A 22,373-nucleotide genomic window follows, 5' to 3' on the forward strand; every position below is an offset into this window, starting at 1 on the left:
ATAGAACAATGATATTCGGCAACAGTATCACCACAACACTTGGCATTTAAATGTAAATTCTACTAGGACTGAGAGTTAATCATTCATATCATGCATATACAGCTGGTTTAACTACTAATACAACAAATTTCTCATTGGATCTTGGAGTGATTGGTGATTGGGTGATTTCCAGGTTGCGTTGCCTGCTCACCGCTGATTTGACTTGGTGTTCTGCGCATCGCATGCAGTGACTATCACCTGGAGAAAGACTCACACCTGGTTGGAACAGCTGTCCCAGGGCATTCGGCTAAGGAACAAGGAGAAGCAGGATTCTGGCTCTCAGCTTTTGTCCTTTGACACAACTCAACAAGAGATCTTGGAGGAATTCAAGCCAAAGGTGAGTCCCATCACCACATTACTGTCTCTGTTGGACATCAACCCTGTAGTTCCTGTCCCTTTCCCATTTAGATTCCCCTTCTTCTGTCATCATCTTGTGTCCTTCAGTTTTCCCCACACTCACACTCTGTATCATTGAATCCCCTTCAGAATCCAGAATGGGGCTGCTGGTGAAACTGGTGGTTCTGTACTGGGTGCTCAGACTCGACCTTTGTGAAAATGAACCTGCGTGGTTCCAAAACATCTCCACATCCATATTTAACTCATCTGGAGACTTTCTCTTTGGGGGACTATTTCCCATTAATGACCTCACAAGCAACTTGAGCCAAAACGAAAACCCAAGCGATGTACAGTGTGACAGGTAACAACAGCTGAACTGAGCCTCTTAATATCTGTCGGAGACAAACATTCCAGATTGTTTTACACCCATCAAACATTCTATAATGCTAAAAGCAGGAGAGGCAACTATAAAACGGCAAAATTCCATTAGATCTAAACAGCTAAATTCTATGAAACAGTAAAACTATCATAAACTTAAGGTTTAATGTTCAAAAATACCTGTTTTTGCAGTCAACTTTTGGATACCATGTTCCTTTGAGAATCTTAAGGAATTGCTCTAGTAGTAGTGTCCCCAAAGAACTCTTAACACCAGCTGTGTATGTTTTGTGAGGTTTCTTAGATGTTTTATTGTGGGTACAGTGACAATGTTCTTCTTGGCACAACAGTGTAGATGTAATTGGACTGGGTCTTTCACTGGTGATGAAGTATACAGTGGATGAGATCAATGCCACACCAGACTTGCTCCCCAACATCAAGCTGGGCTTTGAAACCTTCGACACCTGCAGCCAGTCATTTATCATTGTGAAGCCCAGCATGCTTTTCCTGAGTGAGGGAAACTCGGGGCAGGTCAGAGTGATGTGTAACTACACAGACTACAGCACACGTGTGCTGGCTGTCATTGGACCCCAAACATCTGAGATGGTTAATATCGTCGGAAAGCTCTTCGGTTTCTTCATGATGCCACAGGTGAGCGCATTCACAAGATCAAAGGTGGTTTTTTTTAAAAAAATGAATGCTATTAATTTAGTATAAATTGATCTAAAACAGTTTAATGGAGATTTTGACAATCTAATCTCCTAAGAGATCACTGAAGGATCTAGAACTGGACATTTTCATTACATACAGATCAGCTACGGTGCCACCTGTGACACCTTCAGCGACAAGCAGCAGTATCCATCATTCTTGCGTACAGTTCCCAGTAACCAGTGGCAGGCCCAGGCCATTGTGGACCTGCTGAGGAGGTTCAGCTGGAACTGGGTAGCTGTGCTGGGTAGCGGAGATGATTATGGCAAGGAGGGGCAGCTTGCAGTCTCCATGTTGGCAGCACAGTACTCCATCTGCATTGCCTACGAGGCCATCATCCCTGGGTACGGCAAAACAGAACCCACGATCTCAGAGATTCTAGATAACATCAAGACGGCCGCGGTGGGTGTGGTGGTCCTCTTTACCCTTCCCAGTTCTGCCCGGGCATTCTTCTCTGAGGTGAGTTGTGTTCACATTTTTACAGCATGACGCGTCAACGGAATCAGCATCCCACTACCCACATACATAAACTTTCACAAAGTTTTGGATGATGATAAACACAATTTTTTAACAAAACTCTCATCGCTGCCTTCTTGTGTTTCTTGACAAGGTTCAGTGTAGGAGTCTTATTAAGACTGTGCTTAGATTTTTCAGCACAGTCATCTGTAAAGACATTCCTGCAATAAAAGGTTGGGTAACAGGTTACTTAAAGCCACGTTTTTTGTCATTTATAAACATATTCATAACAAATAATAATGCATTCGTAATAAAGCATCATAAACATGGATATAAATCATTATAAAAAGGCATAACACATTTTAGCCATGTTTATTATGCATTTTGAATGTTTTATGAAGCTCTCAATTATAATTCAGTATGGATACCTTTATAATGCCTTATAATGGTCAGTATAAGCATTAAGGATGCTTTATGCTACATTATAAAGGTATCTATGGTGCATTATAAATCATATCATAATACAGTCATAATGCATAATAAACATGGCTATAATGTGTTATTGTCATCAGCAGGCAGGACACCAGAGTCGGGACCCAGAATGCGGGAGACACCAAGTTTACTGCGGTACCGATAAACAACAAATCCAAAGTGTGGCACTGGGGACGTAGTTGGGGACGGAGCAGAAGGGTCGTAAGCCAAAGGGATCAGTCCTACACGATCACACAGGACACTCGGCAGGGCAGGACAGGAGGCAGGAACAGGCAGGAGGCAGGATGACAGGAGGTCCGGGACGGGCAGGTGGGCCAGGCGAGGAGGACAGGGCAGGCAGGCGGGGCAGGCGAGGAGGACAGGGCAGGCAGGCGGGGCAGGCGAGGAGGACAGGGCAGGCAGGATACGCGGGGCAGGCGAGGAGGACAGGGCAGGCAGGACACGCGGGGCAGGAGAGAGAGACAATAGACGATCAAACGCTCAGCAAGGCACATCTAAACAATGCAAACAATACTTCGCAAAGTCTGCTGGGCCAGGACCGTCCTTTTAACTAAAAGGGGCGGTTCCCTTCCGGGTTGCGTCCGCTGTGGGGCGTGGTCCAGGTCCCGATGTGACAGTTATGCCTTTTGATAATTATTTATAGCCATGTTTATAATGCTTTATGAATCCATTATAATGCATTATGAATGTGTTTATAAATTACTACAAACATGGCCTTAGGTAAAGTGTTACCAAAGGGGTACCATCACTGCTAACACTACTTGACCTGGCAGACTTTTTTGGACTAATATTGGTTTATGTTAGCAAAGAAATTATGTAAAAGCACTGCTAAGAATACTTAGCAAAATGATCATGTATGTTACCACTGTAGCCAAACTGAGCCACTCTGTCCCCCGAACAGGTGATAAAGAGGAACATGGTAGCTGTCTGGGTAGCTAGTTCAGCCTGGTCTCTCGATAACTTAGTGTACGAGCTCCCAAATATCAACCGCATAGGCACGGTGCTAGGCTTCACTGAGAGCACCCAGATGTTGCCCTCACTGACCAGCTACGCCAGGGTGCTCCTCACACGGCTGGGAGAAGAGAGGGGCAATGAGCTAAGGATGGAGAGCAATGAGTCAGGATACTCCCACCTGGAGAACCCCTGTCCTGACTGCTGGAACCTGTCCCAGGACAATATCAGCATAGTGACGCAGCCAGTAGTGCAGAGAAAAGCCTTCAGCGTGTACCTCGCTGTCTATAGTGCAGCCCATGCACTCCATCAAGTGCTTGGCTGCAATACCACCAGCTGCCAGAAGGGGGCAGACAGCAAGGTCTATCCCTGGCAGGTAGGAAAACACCAAATACAACCATCTGTAGTCATGAGAAGCCTCTGCAATTTTTGAAGAAAATCAAGAATAGAAATGCAGACAAGTCTTCTGCCTCTTTCTGCACAGCTCCTGCAGGTGCTGAGAAATATGTCCTTCGAAATAAATGGCCAGCAGTTTCAGTTTGACAGCAATGGAAACCCTAACATTGGCTATGATGCTCTGACATGGATCTGGTCAGAAGGCAACGTAACCTTTAAAGACATTGGAACCTACTACAGTAGCTTGAAGATCAACGCAACCCTCATCACATGGCACACCAACAGCACTAAGGTAAGAGCATCTCAAACCATGACACATGAGCTCACCCATTTTCATTCACTGTTTACAACACTGACTATTGACCATAGACATACAATGAAATGCTACTTTTCACAATACTGCGTGATATTGCCAATATTTTTTAATGAGACCAAAACAAGTCTCTGTGATTTAAATTATGCAATGATCATTAGAGTATTGAGATATCCCCAAGCCTTCTTCGATTTACCTCACGGAACAGGTACCAAAGTCCACTTGTTCTGCAAATTGTGAGGCTGGTCAGATTCGCCGTGTCAAAGGCTCCTATTCTTGCTGCTATGATTGCATCGACTGCAGGGAAGGCACCTTTCAGAATAATACCGGTAGGTTAATCACACATTCATGAGTCACAGCACGACCAGCTTCTAGAAGCCCATACCTGTGGATAATTCTTCAAACTGACATCCAGGCACATTTGCAGATACATTTGGAAACGTTGGCTTATGTGCACAGCTGCACTTGAAGGCAACAAACACACCCCTGACCAACCTCATCAGTTTCTGGTGAATTTGCAGAGCTGCCTGACACTTCTTTCTGCCTGACAGTGGACCTCCAATGCACTGACTGTCCTAAAGGCCAGTGGTCTTTACCGCGCAGCACCCACTGCACATCGGCCACATACTACTTCCTGTCCTGGAACAGCTACCAGACCCTGGGACTGGTGCTGCTGGCCGTCTTGATGCTGACTTGCCACGGGGTCACAGGCTTGCTCTTCTTGTACCACCATGGTAGCCCGCTGGTGCGTGCCGCGGGGGGACCCATGAGTGCCCTGACCCTGATCGGCTCGATAGGAAGTTGCGCCAGCATAATACTGTTTCTAGGCCAGCCGGGAGACTTGACGTGCCGCTTGCAGCAGCCTGTCCATGTCGTCTTCTCCACGGTGACCCTGTCCACCATCCTGGCCATCACACTTCAGGTGACTATGACTGTAAAATGTATATGAATAGTCCAGAAGTTTATGAAAACATTCTTGAGTTCAGTGCTGTCACAGCGTTCCTCTTCCAGATTGTCTGCGTGATGGAGTTTCCAGAGGAAGCTCCATCCTACCTGGAGATACTACGTGGTGTTGGCAGTGGTATGGTGGTCTTGGCATGCTGTGGAGTCCAAGCCGGCCTGTGTGGGTATTTCATCCAGGCGAGTCAGACCTTGTCCAGATACCTTTATAACATAGATGTGCATTTCCTGACGAGTTTCCTGCGTTGTCCAATGGAGCCCATGCTGGGTCCAGGCCTGATGGTTGGGTTCAACTGCCTGCTGGCCTTGGTATGCTTCATGAGCACCTTCATGGCCAAGAAGCCTCCCAACCAATACAACTTGGCCCGTGACATCACCTTCTCTACTCTGTTTTACTGTGTGGTGTGGGTGGTCTTCATCCCAATCTACACCGGCCTGGATGACAAGTCCAAGTCTCTCGCAGAGATGATCGCCATCCTCTTCAGCAATGTGGGCATAGGGGTCGCCTACTTTATGCCCAAGTGTCACCTGCTGCTAATCAAGCCAGACCTCAACACAGAAGACTACTTCCGTACCTATCTAGAAGCTTCTCCATTTCCCCCTGAAAAAGACCAAGATAAACAACAGTAGCAGATGCTACAGCAATTTCCATATAAAGCCAGCTAGAAAATCCTAAATATAATGAGGAAAAAATAAAATCTAATTGTTAATTGAAATATTTACTCTTCTTCACATTTGAACAATACATAAAGTGGAATTATATTAACAAAAGTATTATACATAGCTAAAAAGTCTTCATGAATATCTAATGCATCTTGATAACATTGTTTGATTTTACAAACTGTAACAAAATGACATGTTCATTGGCATAGCTTGCGATGTTTAAGAGTTTCTGTTACAAAAATACTGACATTTTAAACACATGGCAAATTGTTTAAGATCTATTCAAGTTTTAATCAGAATTAATGAAAAAAAATCTAATAATCATGATTAATAATAAATCCTTCTTCTAGTAAGACAATATATCACTGAATATATCATTGTTAGGCATGGGTCATTGTTTTTGAGGATTAGATTTAGCATCTAATGTCCATTTAATGTTTGGTTGATAGAGAAAAAATGTAAATCTTCCTTTCATTGCTGAGTATGTTATTACGCACATGCAAAACAGAACCTTTTGTTACACAGCCAAGGTTGGTGGTAATTTTTGTTGGCACAGCTCACTACTGTAAGGGACGTGACAATAGTCAATTAACATTTATAGACAGAATAAATGCAAGACACAAACAACACAAGAGAGAGGAGTAAATGCAAGGTATAGAATAAATATGATACAATACTGACAAAAAGTGGCATGAATCTATTTACCCCACCCATATTTGCTCTGTTTTTGCTTATCCATAAGAATTGTGTCTGATATCCAAGCCAATTTTGCATAATACAAAGTACAACTTGTCTAAACACACAGTTTTTGAATTAGCACTTGATTTATTGAAGGAAAATAATTCATACTTGGTTGTACGACCTTTAGCAGCAACTACAATCAAACTCTTGTGGTAAGTGGAGCTCAGTCATTAGCATTACAGCGGAGAAATTTTGCCCCACTCTTCCACAGAATTGTATTAATTCAGCCACATTGGTGTCACGTTACGTACTGGGGAAGCAGTACAGCAGCCGTGAGGTCAGGAAAACGGGGATTTATTCAGAGGATATAACCAAAAACACAGAACAACACACAAGACTGGTGACAATGACCGGACAGGGATAAGACTAACTTGGAAGCACTTCAATAAATAGACTCAATTAAACAAGACTAGAAACAGCTGGTATCACAGGGATTCCTTGCATGGTTAACGAGGGGGCGTGGCAAAGAGGAGCAGCACGATCGGGACGTAACAATTGGATTGCTTTTTTCAGCCATGCAGAGGGGGACTTGCTCTTGTGCGTCAGATCGTTGTCTTGCTTATAACTCCATTGTGGTGGACAGATCATGGGCTGATGACCAGACATTTTGCTTCAGTACTTTCTAGCAGACAACTGAATTTATGCGTTCCACAATTATGACAAGTCGCCCAGACCCTGACGCAGCAAAGCATGCCCACACCGTCACACTACCTCCAGCACATCTGACTGTGGGCATGATGTTCTTTCTGTGGAATAGCATGTTGGCTTTACATCAGATGTAGTAGAATCCATGTCTTCTAAGTAATCCCACTTTTTACTCATGAGTCCTCAGAATGTTCTCTCAAATGTCTTAGGGGTAATCAAGGTGTTTGTGGCAAATGTTAGATGAGCCTTTACGTTCCTCTTGTTTATCAGAGGTTTTTGCCTTGGAACTCTCCCACAGACACAATTTTTGCCAGGGGTATAATCATGGAATCATGAATACAAGCATTAACTAACCTGAGAGAGGCCTGCAGTTTCTTAGATGTTCATCTGGGCTCTGCTGTGACTTCCTTGATGAGTTTTCCATGTGCTGTTGGAGTACTTCTGCTAGGCCAACCTCTCCTGGACAAAGCTGCTACTATTTCGAGTCTTTTTTTCCCTCATTTGGAGATGATGGCTGTCAGGCTGGTTTACTGGAATGCAAGACTTTTATAGAGGACTTTGTACCCCTTTCCCAACCAATATACTTCAATAATTTTCATTCTCGGATCTGTAGGAAGTTCTTTTGATTAAAACAGGGTGTAGTGCCCCTTGAGTCCCTTTATCCAGCTCCACATTGCTGGAATGGTTCTATATAAGTGACATGTAGATGCAACAGGGATGGCGTCAGTCAAGCTTGGGTGTGTCTCATTTAATTTAACTCATTACTGTTTAGATTTCATGCATTAGTTGACTGAGTGACTAAGGGAGGTAATTGCTTTGAATCACATGGTCATTTAGAAGCAGTGGGCTTTTTCCAAACTAGCTCTTATAGCTGTTCTCTACTCACATGGAGGGTCCACCACATCGGCTGCCATTCCAAACCGATTAAGTATGAAAGGCAGACTACTGAGGCCCTCCAACACAGAGCTGACACTGATGCTGACTTACTGACCACGTGCATTACCTTTTACGTTCGTTGTGGAAGACGTTCCATACAAAGAAGTTCTGTGCGATTATGTAACAAACATTTACTCATCAACAACTTAAACTAAACTAAGATTAGACATTTAATATTGTTACACAGACATTAACAGCTTAAAGTTTGTATTGTATTTCAAATCAAATATACCTTTTCCTAGTTTAGAAAACAAAAGTTGTGTTTGGATGATTGTAACATTATATTGCTTGTGGGAGTTTCACTTACATAAAAATGTTCTGAGGGCAGAATGGAAAATGATTGGTTCATAGGGACAGCCAAACAGATTGGTTATCTCTCTGAACCAATCATTTTTCGTTCTATTCTCAGAACATTTTTGTGTAAGTAAAACTCCCACGAGCTGTTATATTTACAGGAACTGTGGGAAAAACCAAACAGCTCATAAACATCAGAATGAAGAGTGACCTCAGGTTTACCAAAAAAGGAAATGGCACCAAAGAAGCTTGAGTGTAAAGTTTATTTTTGTAGGCCTACTGTGGCGGGAATCGTATCGATTTGCTGCCTCACTGCCCACATTATGCAGCCCATTAGTGCTCTCTATAAAAGATGAAGTTTCTGATTCTGACCAATCCATTTGCTTATGTGATTTTCTTCTGACGTATTGCTTAACGGGTTAATTATTAAGAAATTAGACCTTGAGGGTGTTGTGTCACCCAAACAAGGGTCAAAGAAATGGGAGAATCTCAAAAAGAAATACTAGGTAAATTTGTTGTCACAGAACGAACATACTACTGTCTCAAATACTGCAGTGAGGTTTCTAATATGCCACTGTTTGCACTAGGAGCTAAGAAGGTCTCCCACTGGGTCTGAAACAGAGCAGGGACAGGAAACACCCTCCACCTGGACATTTTATCTTGCCATGCATGGGACAATGAGGCGTAAGCCATCCGTGTCTCCTCCTGTCCTCTTTGCCTCATGTATGTCAAACCCCACCAACCTCACAGGTCCCTCTAATGATTCCAGCACCATCCCAGCCCCACCCCAACCCATCCCAGCCCCATCCCATCCTAGCACCATCCCAGCCCCATTTCATGCTAGCACCCTTCCCAGGCCCATCCCATCCCAACCCATCCCAGCCCCATCCCATCCTAGCACCATCCCAGCCCCATTTCATGCTAGCACCCTTCCCAGGCCCATCCCATCCCAACCCTTCCCAGGCCCATCCCATCCTAGCACCATCCCAGCCCCATCCCAACCCTTCCCAGGCCCATCCTATCCAGCACCATCCCAACCTGCACCATCCCAGCCCCATCCAGCACCATAACAACCTGCAACATCCCATCCAGTACCATCCCATCCAGTACCATCCCAGCCCCATCCCATCCAGTACCATCCCAGTCCCATCCCATCCAGCACCATCAAATCCAGTAGCATCCCAGCCCCATCCTATCCAGCTCCAGCCCCATCTGATCGTGGTTCCCTCCCCAGCACATCCACAGCATCCTCACCTGAACCACAACCTGCCAAAAAACCCAAATCACCACAGAAGGGTTTGCCTTTGATTGTTTGCAAAAAGAATCCGAATGGAAGCATGACACCAGTGAATAACAAAACGGAAAAATTTATAAGTTTATTTGAAAAAAATGGTGGACAAAATGTGATTGTTTTTTAGTTTGACTGATTTTTTTATTTGGTCCTGTTTGTTTGGGTGGAAGTCTATAATATGATTAAATGTAGTGATATTATTTATGTTGACTATTCATAACTTGTGTTTCTTCTGTGATGGAGGGGTGGGTTCAGGAAGTGGATTAATTCATTCTGTATGGAGAAATAATAGCTGAAATGAACTATGATAATCCCTTTGTATATTATTGAATCTCCAGAAATGGGGAGGTTCATAACCTCATGTTATATCTCAATTAGTGGCATCTTTTCCAAATCACTGCATAACAAGTGGTCTTTAACAAGTGGTCTGAAAATGGGTAATTTTCACCTGTACAAAAGGATCACTATGCAAGGAGTCTACTGATGTGCTCTATACCCAAAAAAATAATCTGTTGCAATTCTAAAAGGAACTATTTTTCAACATGTGAGAGGTCTATGAAGGGCAACAACTGCAACCAGCATTTCAAATAAATTATTGTGTATCAAATGTAATAAATGCAGTGTACAACAACAATCAGGCCTGTCAATTGCATTTGTATTTGTTTTGTTTGTATTTGTTTTGTTTTGTTTCTAGTAACACAGGAGTGGTGTCAGTTGACCATGAGGTTATGATGTTTGATTTTGTTTATGGAGCTAAGTTCAAAGGCCCCACTTGGCATGCATGTTTGGCAGGATGATTTGACACAGTTTGAGGATACCCTTGTTGTAGGACGAACAATTTAGCAGTGGTAAAGACAAAAATACAGGTTTATTTGGCCAGCTTGTGCAGTTTTAGTTGGCTGTTGTGGAAATAAACAAAATCACGACTGCTTCATTTTTGGACGAAATATGAACTGCACAGCACTCAGTTACAAACAAAACACATGTGGACAAAATTCGCAAATGATCATGTTCATTCATCTGATCTGGCAAAAACACTGGTGTAGACAGGCAGGCAGCAATCCTGTCCCTAATGTGGTTTCCAGGACATTCATGGCCACCTGCACCAATGGGTGACTCATTCTGGGAGGTCTGCATTTGCTCACATGAAAAAAGTTTGTAGTTCCTATGGTCTACATGGTGTTGGTTTTCTAGAGCTGTTGTCCGGATGTAGCATCCATCAATAGTACCAGCAGCAGAAGGAAAAGCATGACTCCGTGCAAGCTGATGAAGCCTTAGCCAATGGTTAGCTCATCTGGCGATGTCATCTACACAATTTAATTATTAATCTACAAGAAATTAATAGAATGTACGAAAGAAGAATACTGCGTGATGGGTGTTAAATAAAAAATACATGATTTACAGGACCCAGGATCAGTGGCCCGCGTCTTCCTGGAAACGGTTGCTAACAACAGATACCGCAGCTAGGAGGCTGGCGAGTTTAACTCATGCTAAACTTCTTAATTGCATAGACAACTAACACCAAGAGATTCGCAAGGAAGGAAAAAAGGAACGTGTTTGATTCTCACCGGTAATGCTGTTAAACTTGCTACTACGTTACATTAGGTTAATATACATTTCTGTAGTTAACCGTATCTGCGGGTTTTCTATCGCCGAAGTTCGTCAGGATGACAGCTAGTTTAGCTAGGAAAGATACATAATGAGGTTATTAAATAGTGTCATGATTCTCTTTTCGGCTGATGCATAGCTGGCGACAATGCTAGGCTGCTTGTGCGGTGAGCGCGTCTGTATTGCGGGAGAAACGCCGCACGGTTTGTCCGACCCCGAAGTGCACCGTTCGCCTCATGTCTAATACAGGAGGAAATCCTCTGGTGCTGATAACAGACACCACAATGGAGAACAGAGGGACAACAGCCATGGTAGTTATAATTTAATAATACGAATCGAAAAAAGGTTGCTTTCTTTTAAAGTACATACTTGCATTTATTTAAACTTGTATAACATTAACAAATTTGAAATTATCTCTGCTTTTCCACACTTCTCTCAACTCGAAGACGTTAATACTTTTGCCTGTTAATTCTGGAGCAATGTATCGTCCTTCAGTGAAGGTATAGTAAAGTACAATACGCCCTGGGACTTGATCTGGTAACCTTGTTATGCGATACTGATCGTAACCATCTTGCTGTTTGCTGCCTGTATTCAAGTAGGGCAGGAAAAAAGTACAGACAACATCCTACAGTAGGTGTTTATGCTGTTGTGCTAATGTCCATGTCGCCTCTCAGTAATAATTTCAGCGCCATGCCACGTGGAAGGTCAGCAGTGAGCATCCACTCCGACAGCAGCGATGTGGACATCGATGCCGTTGGTATGTCTCGCCCTTTCACACTTCCCCTATTCCGCGTGGCGTGCCGGTGGTGGGCACTGACAGCGTCCGTATGTCGTGCGGCACAGCGGACTCGGAGATGGCCAAACTCCTCAGGCAGTTCCGGATCATGGAGGGAGATCGACAGGCGTATGGTGTTCAGGCGCAGGAGCTGATTCGGCGGCAGCGGTGAGTGTCACCTGGGCCCCGGCACAGCAGTCATGGGTGACTCAACCAGCTCCTACTAACTATTTATTACTCGCTGCCCATCTGTGTGTCTTGACTCATCTCTGACTGTCTCTGTGTGTGAGATGCAGGCTGGAGATCGAGAAGCTGCAGAAAGAGCAGCAGGACCTACAGCACAGCCTGCGTGCGTCGGAGAGCCTGTCCCAGCGGCAGCGAGATACCGCTGCTGCGCAGGCCATGCGCGGCCTGCTGGAACGCTGCGATGGGGTGGATGCACAGCTGGAGCAGGAGAGGCAGAGGCTGGCACAGATGGAGCAAGAGGTGCCCATATACAGAGCACAGGGAAAGGCAGAACAGTCTGGGCACGCTGGCACAGAGTGCAGTGAAAGGCAGAACAGACAGGCACACTGACACAGGGCACAGAGAAAGACAGAACAGATGGGCATGCAAGCACAGAGAAAGACAGGACAGACAGGCATGCTGGTACAGAACACAGAGGAAGGCAGAACAGAGGCACACTGGCACAGGGCACAGAGCACAGATACAGATAGAATAGATAGGCACACTGGCACAGAGCACAGAGAAAGACAGAACAGACAGGCATGCTGGTACAGAACACAGAGGAAGGCAGAACAGAGGCACACTGGCACAGAGCACAGAGAAAGACAGAACAGACAGGCATGCTGGTACAGGGCACAGAGAACACACAGATGAACACAGAGAACAGATAATTTTAAAAGCATACATCTGTACACACAGGCATACCATACATCATACCACACACATGCATTTAAATATCACCTTTACGTAATAATGTACGAGTGTCAGTATAACCATTTTCCAGCAGTCCAAGTTAACTGCCACATTGGGTGTCTGGTGTTCTACCACGTTTTGACCATGCTTTCCTCTCATTCGTTTATTAGTCATATGTTTTCATACAGTTTAGTATCAATATTTAAACCTGGTGCATTTCCTCATGGTGAAGCAGATGTCAGTATGTTATGAAGAATGAGTCACATGGTCCTTTTGATGCTGTTTTGTTGGGTGGGGGGGGGGGGCATTGGGTAGGTTGTCAGTACTGAGAGGCAGCTAGCAGCCGTGAGGAGATCAGGGAACTCTGCAGATCCTCAGCTGAGATCAAAGGCATACCAGAAAGAGAAGGTCACACGGACCCTGGAGAACAAGCTGGACCGAGTGAGTCCCGCAAGAAGCACAATAGTGGAGTGGTTGACAGAGGTCACCTGTGGCCAAAGGTCATGCCCCTGTGCACCTCACCCCCCATACAGGCCCTCGTCCGGTTCAATGAGCAGCTGGCCAAAAATACACAGCTGAGAGCAGAGCTGGAGACCCTACATGTGGAGCGAATCCGATTCCAGCAGCTGCAGCGCAAGCTGGACAAGGTCAGAGGTCACGCAGACACCTGCACGCGGCGGGATGGAGATGCATGTGGGGGCTCCAGGGGAGGTCTGAGCTCACACAGGCTGTTTTGCCTGTTTCAGGAGCTGCGGGACATCCACAGGGACATAGGGGAGGTGATCAACCAGTCCACCAATGCCTATGATTCCAGGTAAGGTGCCACCAGCTGTCTGGGTGTGGCTGGTTCTCGCACACAAGGAAGAGCAAAGACCGCATTCACACACAGGCCTGCTTCCACTGCCCGTCCACTCCAGGGTGGAGGCGCAGTCCAAGATGGTCATTCTGAAGGAGAAGGCGGTAAGGGATCTGACCCAGTACAGCGCAGAGATGAAGGAACTGGAGAGGAACATGGCCCACGAGCAGGACTTGAAGGTCTTCATGAGCACAAAGAGCAATGAGAGGAACATGCAGGAAGGAGGTCTGAGGCCTGGCCGTCGTAAAGGTAACCGGGCACAGATCTGTAAATGTGCAGCTGCTTTTTGGCCGTCAATCATTCATACTAAGTTACCCTGCAGAGTTACTTCATCATCAGACCGCCTCCATTATGTAAGGAAAGGCAGCTCAAATACAAATTAAGGACAGTTCTTCACCCCCTTTATACCCCAAAAGACCCTCCCCACCAAGGTGCTGTGTGTAGGTGTTGTGAGTGAATTTACATATAAAGAGTGACCCCCTGGACTGTGAGGAGCCTGGGGCAGGGATGGGGCAGGACAGGAGGGAGACTTTCTGATCATTGTAATTCATTTGTCTTCCTTATCACCCTAGTGGTCCCAGACTTCCCCCATGATCATAACTTGCTAACATTGTCTGTATTCAAATGACCAACCAAGACCATTGAGGCATCTTTACTAATTTTTCTTACAATTAGCTTGCAGAAACTGTATTTTGACAAGTGCAGGAGTTGAGTACAGTGGAGGATGATGGGTCAGGTGCAGATGAAAGTGGAAACTGTGCATCCCCCCCCCCCAAACCCATAGGGTCAGAACCGCAGGAGCAAAGGCGGGCGGATTCAAGGGAGCTGACCATGGACTCTTTGGAGGAGATGTTCCACAAGATCCACAGTGTGACAGGAGAGGAGGATCTGGAGCTACTGGTCACCAAGTTTATCCAGGGTGAATATTGAACACACACACACACACACACACACAGACACAGATTTGCAAACTAATACGCAGAGATACTACTACTTTAACTAAAGATTATAAGGGGACATCCATAGATTCCTTATCTTTTTGAATGTTTAAGTTTTTCATCAGTTATGGAAGCAGATTCTCGGTTAATTAATGAAGTACTATTGTTTTGCCCTGTCGTCTGTGGCATGTTTATCGTAAGACAGCAATCTAAGATTTACGTTAAACCTGATCACAGCTGAAGGGCTTGTAGCTAATACTGAAATGGCCGAGGTCCACTGTGAGATAGTAACATGCATGTCTTCCGTACGGATGCTCAGTCGAGGACCGCAACTTTGCCCTCTTCAATTACATCAACGAGCAAAACAATGAGGTGGAAGCTCTGCGGGACCAGATCGGCCAGGTCAGTCAGCCATCTCATCGTTATTTGCTTGCTCAGCCAGTAGGTGGCATGGCGGTTAGGGGTGCGAGTCCCAGAAGGGGCACACCACTCATGCATTGCAGGGCTACTAACCCAGCAGAGTAAATGGGTAAAACCTCAAAGTTACGTGCTGTAAATGCTGTGTCAGGTTCAGCGGGAGATGGAAGAGTTACAGGCAGAGGGGCGGATGCAGGAAGCGAAACGCCACAGTCACATGAGGGCCTTCGAGACAAAGCTGCGTGAAGCAGAATCACAAGCACAGGCCTTTGAGAGCCAGGCCACAGCAGCCAGCAAGGTTCTGGACCAGCTCAAGACAGGTACACACAGCTGAGACAGCATAAAAGCAGACGTATTAACCCTGTTTAAAAGCTTACATAAACTGCACACACCCACAGTCACATCTAATTGGATAATTATCCTGTCAATCATTAATGTCAGAGTGTGTGTCATGTGCTGTAGGGGTGTGCCATCTCTTCCATGAGCTTAACTGCGACCGTTCAGTGATCGATGACATGCTGGGCTCCTCTGCCGGGATCACGGACAACAACATCATGACGTACCTGACTATGGTGGAACAGAAGACCAATGAGCTCCTCACCATTCAAGCCTTCCTCAGCTCCAAGGTAGTCTGGCATCATTCTCCCGAGTGATCAGCCGCCGCCCCCCCCCCCCCCCCCCCCCACATTTGTCTGTTATCTCTTGCCATGTGGGTGTCTCACACAGGACATCGATAACGAATTTGATGCAAAAGATGTGGCTCTGATCCTGCTGGGTCAGGGTCCAGACATGCCATCCCAGAATGTGCTGGTCCAACCCCCTAATTCTGGGTAGGTCTAATTTCCATTCCAGCCTGTCTGCTAAGTGGTGCCTGACATGCCCACTAATGTCCCTAAAGACAAATAATCTTTCACATTCTACTCACCTGTCCAGCATGGAACCCCTTCCAGGATGTCTGTAAGAGTGTCTTTTCTATTTGGGGTTGCCAGGGATGGTTATGACACAGAAGAATCTCTCTTGACTGATGAAGATGAACGACCTCTGACCCGCCAAGAGCTCCGCCAGCGAATCATGAAGGCAGTGAGTGCCTGACATTTGTACACATGCACAATCCAAGCATATATTACACTCACCACCTTTTCTGCAGCTGCCTGACAGAAAATTTCACAGCAAAAAACAAATCTTTGGGTCATGTTTCACATACAGTGTCTTAGGCAGTCAAAGGAAACGCTTAAAGCTGCTTAGTAAGGGTATGTGCTCAGAACAAAAAACACAATGTAACATTAGAACATATGAATATTAACAGTAACAGGACAAAAACTAACAAGAATTTCTTCCGTTCTCCAAAAATTTACTGGTAACTTGCTGGACGGCCAGATGAACCTCGCTTCAGTTCCCAAACCTCTCCTAAGGGGAACCCCAGCCATTCCATGAATTTGTTACATTTCACATCATCTCAATTAATGAATCAATTTAATTAGTTAAAGAAAGTCAATGAGGTATTTATTAGCTATATGAGGTCAAAAAATACATGGGTGTATTGGATTGTTGTTGCAAATACTGGGGTAATTTTAGGAGAGATTTTGAAATGCAGACATAACATCATAGTTTTTCACCAAAATGAAGATCATTTGAGCATCATTTTCTTAGACTGCCTAAGACTTTTGCACAGTACTGTGTATCATAGTGGCTTTATTACGCAGCTCATCTTTGTTTTCCTGCTCAGTAGGGGTGTGTATCTCTCCCTCTCAGGCAATATACTATACATCAGAGTCAAAGTCAAAGTAAACTTTATTGTCATTCGGACCACACAGTTTGAGAGAGCATGGTAGAACGAAATTGCGTTTCTCCTGGCTCAATGTGCAAAACATACAAAAATACTACAGGCTACACAAAATACACACAATACAATACAGAACTACACGGAGACTACTATTCAGCACAGAGGTAAATCTCGTGCAAAGTAAATAGTGCTCAAAGTTAAAATTTGCACCCAGTCAAAATATTGCACAGAGTCAAATATTGTGATATGATATGATATGATATGATATGACACATGGGCTGCAATACAAAAAAGTTATGTAAAGATTGAAATATATGATTTGATTCAGCTCTAAATACAATATAGATCAGGGGTCTCCAACTCCGGTCCTGGAGAGCTACCATCCAGTAGGTTTTCTATCCTACTTGGCTCCTGATGAGTCACACCTGGTAGGATTGAAAACCAACTGGATAGTAGCTCTCCAGGACCGGAGTTGGAGACCCCTGATATAGATCAACTCGGCAAGTAGTGAAGTGTGCTTCCTTTGAAGTAAAAACATGTATCTATATGCAGTAATAGTGCCGCGATGGGTGTATTGGTTTGTGACTGCTTTATTGGTTATCGGCTAAGCTCTTTCTAAGTTTGAACCACATTTCTTAATCCATTCAGTACCAATTCAGTTACTTCAATTGGCAAAGTATATGTTGCAAGTTCAGTTCTTCTAAGTAGCATGTTTTACCACATCAAAGTCTCCACCATCCAGCATGAGATGTTCTGCCCACAGGTCCTGCGGAAGGACAGGGGCATCCGTTTGGCCGTAGGGAAGGAATCCAGATCCTCGAGGACCGACTTGGTGTCCAGCAGTCATCTGCGGTTTCAAGAGGCTGATGTCACCATCTCGCCCCCTCCTTGCTGAGACCAGGGTTTCCCCTCCCCACGAACCCACTGCAGAGTGCACCCAGGCCCCCCAGAGTCGTACCATCCCAGAGCAGGTCCAGGAGACCAGAAGGCTTCATTGCCATCTGTCCATTGATCATTAATCTATTACTTTTGGCAACTGTCACATGACTTGATTTGATTCATCAGACATTTACTGAAATGAGAAAAAGACAGAGGTTCCATTAGCTCATCAACATTTGTTTAGCAATCCAAGGTCAAAACAGACAAATAATACAACTAAGCCTTGGGCCAATCAGAATTCAGTGTGGTAATTATGTGTCCAAATGTGATATATTTCAACACTGCTGTTGTCATGGTGAGGGCACAGTTACTACCGTGTCTCAGTGATGCGAGGCACACACTTCCCATGTGTCCTTTATAAAATAAATAGACATGGCTGCACATGTGGTGCAGTACTACTTCACAACACTAGGGGGAAATATAATCCTTGCGTGAACAAAACCTGTAGCGTTACTGAATGTTCAATAGATAGATAGATAGATAGATAGATGACATTTTACTACTCCAAAAGGAAATTGTCAGATTACAGGTGGACAACACATTTACATTTGTACATTAATAGTGACAAAACATAATAACAGTAAAGCAACAATTAAAGTGTCGAATACAAATGGTGCGTTTCTTGTTATTTCAGCTTCTCTTTATGACAGATTCTTAATGCATATCTGAATAAACATATATTCTTGTCCTGCAAGTAAAAAAGAAGCAAATGAGAGGAAAGTCACACTAACACTGTAGCACTTTTGCCTCATACCTCTAGATTTTTTTCCCAGTTCCTACAGCTTCCTCTTGCCGTTAGACCAAACCTGCCTGTAGTATGTGAGCATGTGTGTTTACATGCGCTGCGACGGGCTGCCCTGCGACGGGCTTCCCTGCGACGGGCTGCGATGCGACGGGCTGCGATGCGACGGGCTGTGCTGCGACGGGCTGGCACCCCATCTGGGGTGACTCTATGCTGGGGGCTTTGGGCCCTGTGCTGCCTGGGAGAGGCTCCAGGGCCCCCAGCAGCCATGTCATAATAAATGTAATTAGCACAGGAAGTACAGGCCAGTTAGATTTGTTACAGGATAATAGGACAATGACCTTTCCAGTGTGTCACTGTTCAGGTGTGCTGTCACATGCTAGTCCAATTCCACTATACTTATACCACCCTTTGCATGCTGCTGTATTTATTGTTTACATAGAAATTGCACGTATACAGACCATTATGCATAGCTCCCTGTTTTAGGCTCTCCTATGTTCTATCTCCCTCTATCACTTACTCTTTATTGCTACTCTTTGTATGTTGCACTGTGGTCCTGGGGGAATGTTACTCTGTGCTACTGAACACCGGTATACGGATGGGATTACAATAAGCCCAATTGACTCGAGGTCCCAGGAGTGCGAGCAAATGGCACGGATCCCTGCAGAAATGCCATTTATGTACCTACCCGTTTCCTGCACTCCAAGCCTAGATGAAGGGTTACGCCCAACCTGCCCAGATCTGAGGTGTCACTCTCTTCCTCGTTCTGTAAGAACACATCACCATCTACGCCTCGCAGAGCTCACTTCAAATACCTGCCAGTTCCGGTTTGCCATAGCCCTGTAGGGTAACCTTAACAGGGTTCCACAATTTGATCAACCACACTGGGAAAAAACTACCAGATCACAAAGCATCAGCTGCTATTTTAAATGTCAGTTTTCTCGTGTGATTAAATCAGATTTCATTAGTAGGTAAGTAGCATACAAACTCATGCCTGAAAACGGGACTCGATGCATCCACACCTGCAAACCATTAAGAAGCCACAGTATGACACTACAGACATTGCAGGATGTTCTTCCACTTCTGCTCTACAGAGGCCCATTTCCTTCCTGTCCTGAACGGACTGGCTTCCGGAACATTCCAGTTCCACTCGTCAGTCACCTCTCGAGCAGTTCCGGGGCGGACAGTGGTCTTCAGAGGCAGCCAAGTGCATAAGACTCAAGGTGACCCAAAGCATCCTGCAGATCCTCTCATTCCAATCCCCCTATCAAATTAACAACCATCGGTCCAGCAGCATCTGCATCTCATGCTGCAGGGTGAGCCTCAGAACTTAATTTTGGTCCAAATGAAGACCATGATTCTAAATCAGGATGTTTGTGTGTATTTTTCCAATTATAGCAGACAAGAACAAAGTAACCAGAGGAAGAAGCCCATACGAAACCAATCAGTGCTGAATAGTGGATGGTGTCTGTTTCACTGTGAAATACTCTATTAAAATAAAGACTACTGGAAAAGGACAGATAGCCCATACACTACATCTACTTACAACTTACAAAGAATTGTGTACATAGATGAAATATCTTTTATAGCTATTAAACAGAACAAAAAATGATAGAAATCTTTCGCATATGTAGGGTCTGTATGTTACAAGAAAAAACATTAAACGTGGTACAAGAAGATTTAAATTTAAGTTAAATCTCTTGATACAGACTAACAGAACTAACGTGAAAAATCAGGTAGGTATATGAATATATGTCTACGGCGCACTCTGGGTGAGTGTGGCGCATCCTGGTGTTTCTAAGTATGTATGACTGTATATTCTTTTGAAAACACCCTCATTCAAAGTACGCACATGCAGACACATAAACAATAGGGAGCGTAGCTCCTCACTTCATGCTTTCCCGAACCGGCCTTTCTCTGTGATTATAAACATGGTCTAAGACAGAAAAAGAGGGGGGAGGCAGCCGCTGAGAGAGAAACGGAGTGGGCTGGGGGGGGTGGATGCCTTTGAAATTCGACCCTTATTCCACGACCCACCCCCCCACGCTCTGCCCGATCCTCTCTGCGCATGGCCCTGCTCCGTTGCCATGGAGACCCTCCCCTTAATCACAGCAGAATCTCATTTCCTCAGCTTGACGACGGCACCATGTCGCCCACGGAGGCTGTCTGAGCCATTCAGCTCACAGCCAGGCGGGTGCAGAGCTGCCCATTCGTCCTGGACCCCCCCACCGCCGGCCCGCCCCCTCCCGCTAACCTTTTACCCCCTGTTGTTGTCGTCCTCTGCCTCACTGTCCATTTTGTCCCCTGTCCAACACCACCCGATGTTCTCCCCACTTCTCCCTCTCCCTGTCTCTCTCTCTCCACCCACTGCACTCCACATTACCCGTCTCACTGCCGTTTCTGTGTTGGCTGCACACGTCTCTCTCTACACATCTACAAAATGATTAATGGAGGAAATCACTCTGGACCAGCCTCCTTTCCTTCTCTTATCTCACTCGGACAGCGTCACTCCTGTCCTCTGGCCATTTTTGCTCCCAGTCTGCTCTCCTCTCGCTCCAACCCTCAACAGCCTTTGTCTAATCATGATACTTTCAGCCGTATTTTGCACCCCCCCCCCCACACACACACACACACACACACACACTCGCTTTAACCGTGAAGGAAACCTTTACCCAGCTAATGAGGCAGCTGTTAAGCACAGCGAAGTGTGAGGCACAGTTGCAACGGCACCGAAAATCTGCAACCTGCGTATTTCCCTCAGGGTATTTTTTCTCTCTTTTGCAGGGGACGTGGTTTGGTCATGAAGGACAGCATTACATAGTACAATGTAAAGATTTAAAATTCAAAGGAAAATTACGGACAGTACATTTAATGCCATGACGGTTTGTGAATGAGGTTATAACACCTTTCAGATTAGTATTGCCTCTTTAAACGCTTTCCACCAGGATGAGATCTTTGTTGAAAATATAAGATGTGAAGAAATGGATTTTAATAGCAATCATTAAGACTTCAGTTAACTGTACATGTGTTTGGTGTTTTTCTCTGTCTCTCTCTCTCCAGCAGTCTCTGTGTTTGTACAGGCACTGTGCCTGGTATTTTCCAGCCGCGGCTGTGGTTCCAGACTGCAGCCTCCTCCTTACAGCCACACACACACACACAGACACACACATACACACATGCTGGTGGCCTGTTGCTAGGAAACCTCACTCATGGGCAGGCAGGTTGAGTCTGGCCAATCAGGGCAATCTGTTTACTTTCAAACAGGTAAGAGGAAAGGAGGAGTCAAGCTTCCCATTCACTTAAAGTAAGAGCTAGTTAAGCCCACCCCAAAATTTTTCAAATGATCCTCTACCGAGCCCTCCTTGTTATGCTAGGCAACATGCAGTTTCCCTTTTGCAAAAGGACAAAAATACACCCATAAAATACAGCCAATTCTACAAGATTGAAAAACACCTCAGTGACCAAAGAAATAAGAAGTATATTCCAACATCCAATAACATCGATGGTCAGCTTTATATATATAGCAATACACCACTGGACCACTAGATGGCACTAATAGCAACACGGCTGTAGTTTGAGGCACGAGAAGCGGGAGTCTCTGTTGCTAGGCAATATACTGCAGCAATCAATTTACATTCCTCTCCTGCTGCCTTCCTCTGGCTTTCATGTATGTTCTTGTTGGTACTAGAGTTTCGCATTCAATGATGGTTTTGCTCTCGGCGGAGTTGTGGTGGTGGAGGGGGGGGGGGTTTGGATGGTGGTGGGAACAGGGTCTTCAGTGTCGATCAGATCGTGCGTGTT

General features: G+C 45.1%; 2 protein-coding genes across 6 annotated transcripts; both read left to right on the plus strand.

Moving 5' to 3' along the window:
- The first annotated feature begins 51 nt into the window (after nucleotides 1-51).
- On the plus strand, nucleotides 52-5,824 carry tas1r3 (taste receptor, type 1, member 3). Its single transcript, XM_023837597.1, has 9 exons — nucleotides 52-376; nucleotides 526-736; nucleotides 1,101-1,401; nucleotides 1,561-1,917; nucleotides 3,308-3,733; nucleotides 3,842-4,045; nucleotides 4,275-4,395; nucleotides 4,618-4,988; nucleotides 5,078-5,824. Exons 2-9 carry the CDS (start codon nucleotides 534-536, stop codon nucleotides 5,654-5,656), a joined length of 2,562 nt encoding a protein of 853 aa, XP_023693365.1. The 5' UTR covers nucleotides 52-376; nucleotides 526-533; the 3' UTR covers nucleotides 5,657-5,824.
- A 5,004-nt stretch (nucleotides 5,825-10,828) lies between these two features.
- Nucleotides 10,829-18,441, plus strand: odad1 (outer dynein arm docking complex subunit 1). 5 transcript variants are annotated; one of them, XM_023837384.2, is made up of 16 exons: nucleotides 10,907-11,166; nucleotides 11,454-11,515; nucleotides 11,879-11,961; nucleotides 12,048-12,147; nucleotides 12,276-12,465; nucleotides 13,213-13,338; nucleotides 13,431-13,544; nucleotides 13,644-13,711; nucleotides 13,815-14,002; nucleotides 14,538-14,672; nucleotides 15,011-15,093; nucleotides 15,260-15,428; nucleotides 15,571-15,734; nucleotides 15,835-15,938; nucleotides 16,098-16,188; nucleotides 17,655-18,441. In XM_023837384.2, exons 3-16 carry the CDS (start codon nucleotides 11,895-11,897, stop codon nucleotides 17,784-17,786), a joined length of 1,731 nt encoding a protein of 576 aa, XP_023693152.2. In that variant the 5' UTR covers nucleotides 10,907-11,166; nucleotides 11,454-11,515; nucleotides 11,879-11,894; the 3' UTR covers nucleotides 17,787-18,441. The 5 variants fall into 5 exon arrangements, with proteins under 5 accessions (XP_023693153.2, XP_023693152.2, XP_023693151.2 ...); XM_023837385.2 differs by lacking the exons at nucleotides 10,907-11,166; nucleotides 11,454-11,515 and adding an exon at nucleotides 10,829-10,880; XM_023837383.2 differs by lacking the exon at nucleotides 11,454-11,515.
- The last annotated feature ends 3,932 nt before the right edge of the window (nucleotides 18,442-22,373 follow it).

Source organism: Paramormyrops kingsleyae, chromosome 8 (assembly GCF_048594095.1).
Source record: "Paramormyrops kingsleyae isolate MSU_618 chromosome 8, PKINGS_0.4, whole genome shotgun sequence".
NCBI lineage: Eukaryota > Metazoa > Chordata > Actinopteri > Osteoglossiformes > Mormyridae > Paramormyrops > Paramormyrops kingsleyae.

Bases quoted from the DNA above. Each gene is read 5' to 3' on its own strand.
- tas1r3 (XM_023837597.1), top strand. From the start codon at position 534: ATGGGGCTGCTGGTGAAACTGGTGGTTCTGTACTGGGTGCTCAGACTC. The intron at 1,918-3,307 runs GTGAGTTGTGTT...TCCCCCGAACAG, and splicing joins CCCGGGCATTCTTCTCTGAG to GTGATAAAGAGGAACATGGT. The intron at 4,396-4,617 runs GTAGGTTAATCA...TCTGCCTGACAG, and splicing joins CACCTTTCAGAATAATACCG to TGGACCTCCAATGCACTGAC.
- odad1 (XM_023837385.2), top strand. From the start codon at position 11,895: ATGCCACGTGGAAGGTCAGCAGTGAGCATCCACTCCGACAGCAGCGAT. The intron at 15,094-15,259 runs GTCAGTCAGCCA...ATGCTGTGTCAG, and splicing joins TGCGGGACCAGATCGGCCAG to GTTCAGCGGGAGATGGAAGA. The intron at 16,189-17,654 runs GTGAGTGCCTGA...TTCTGCCCACAG, and splicing joins GCCAGCGAATCATGAAGGCA to GTCCTGCGGAAGGACAGGGG.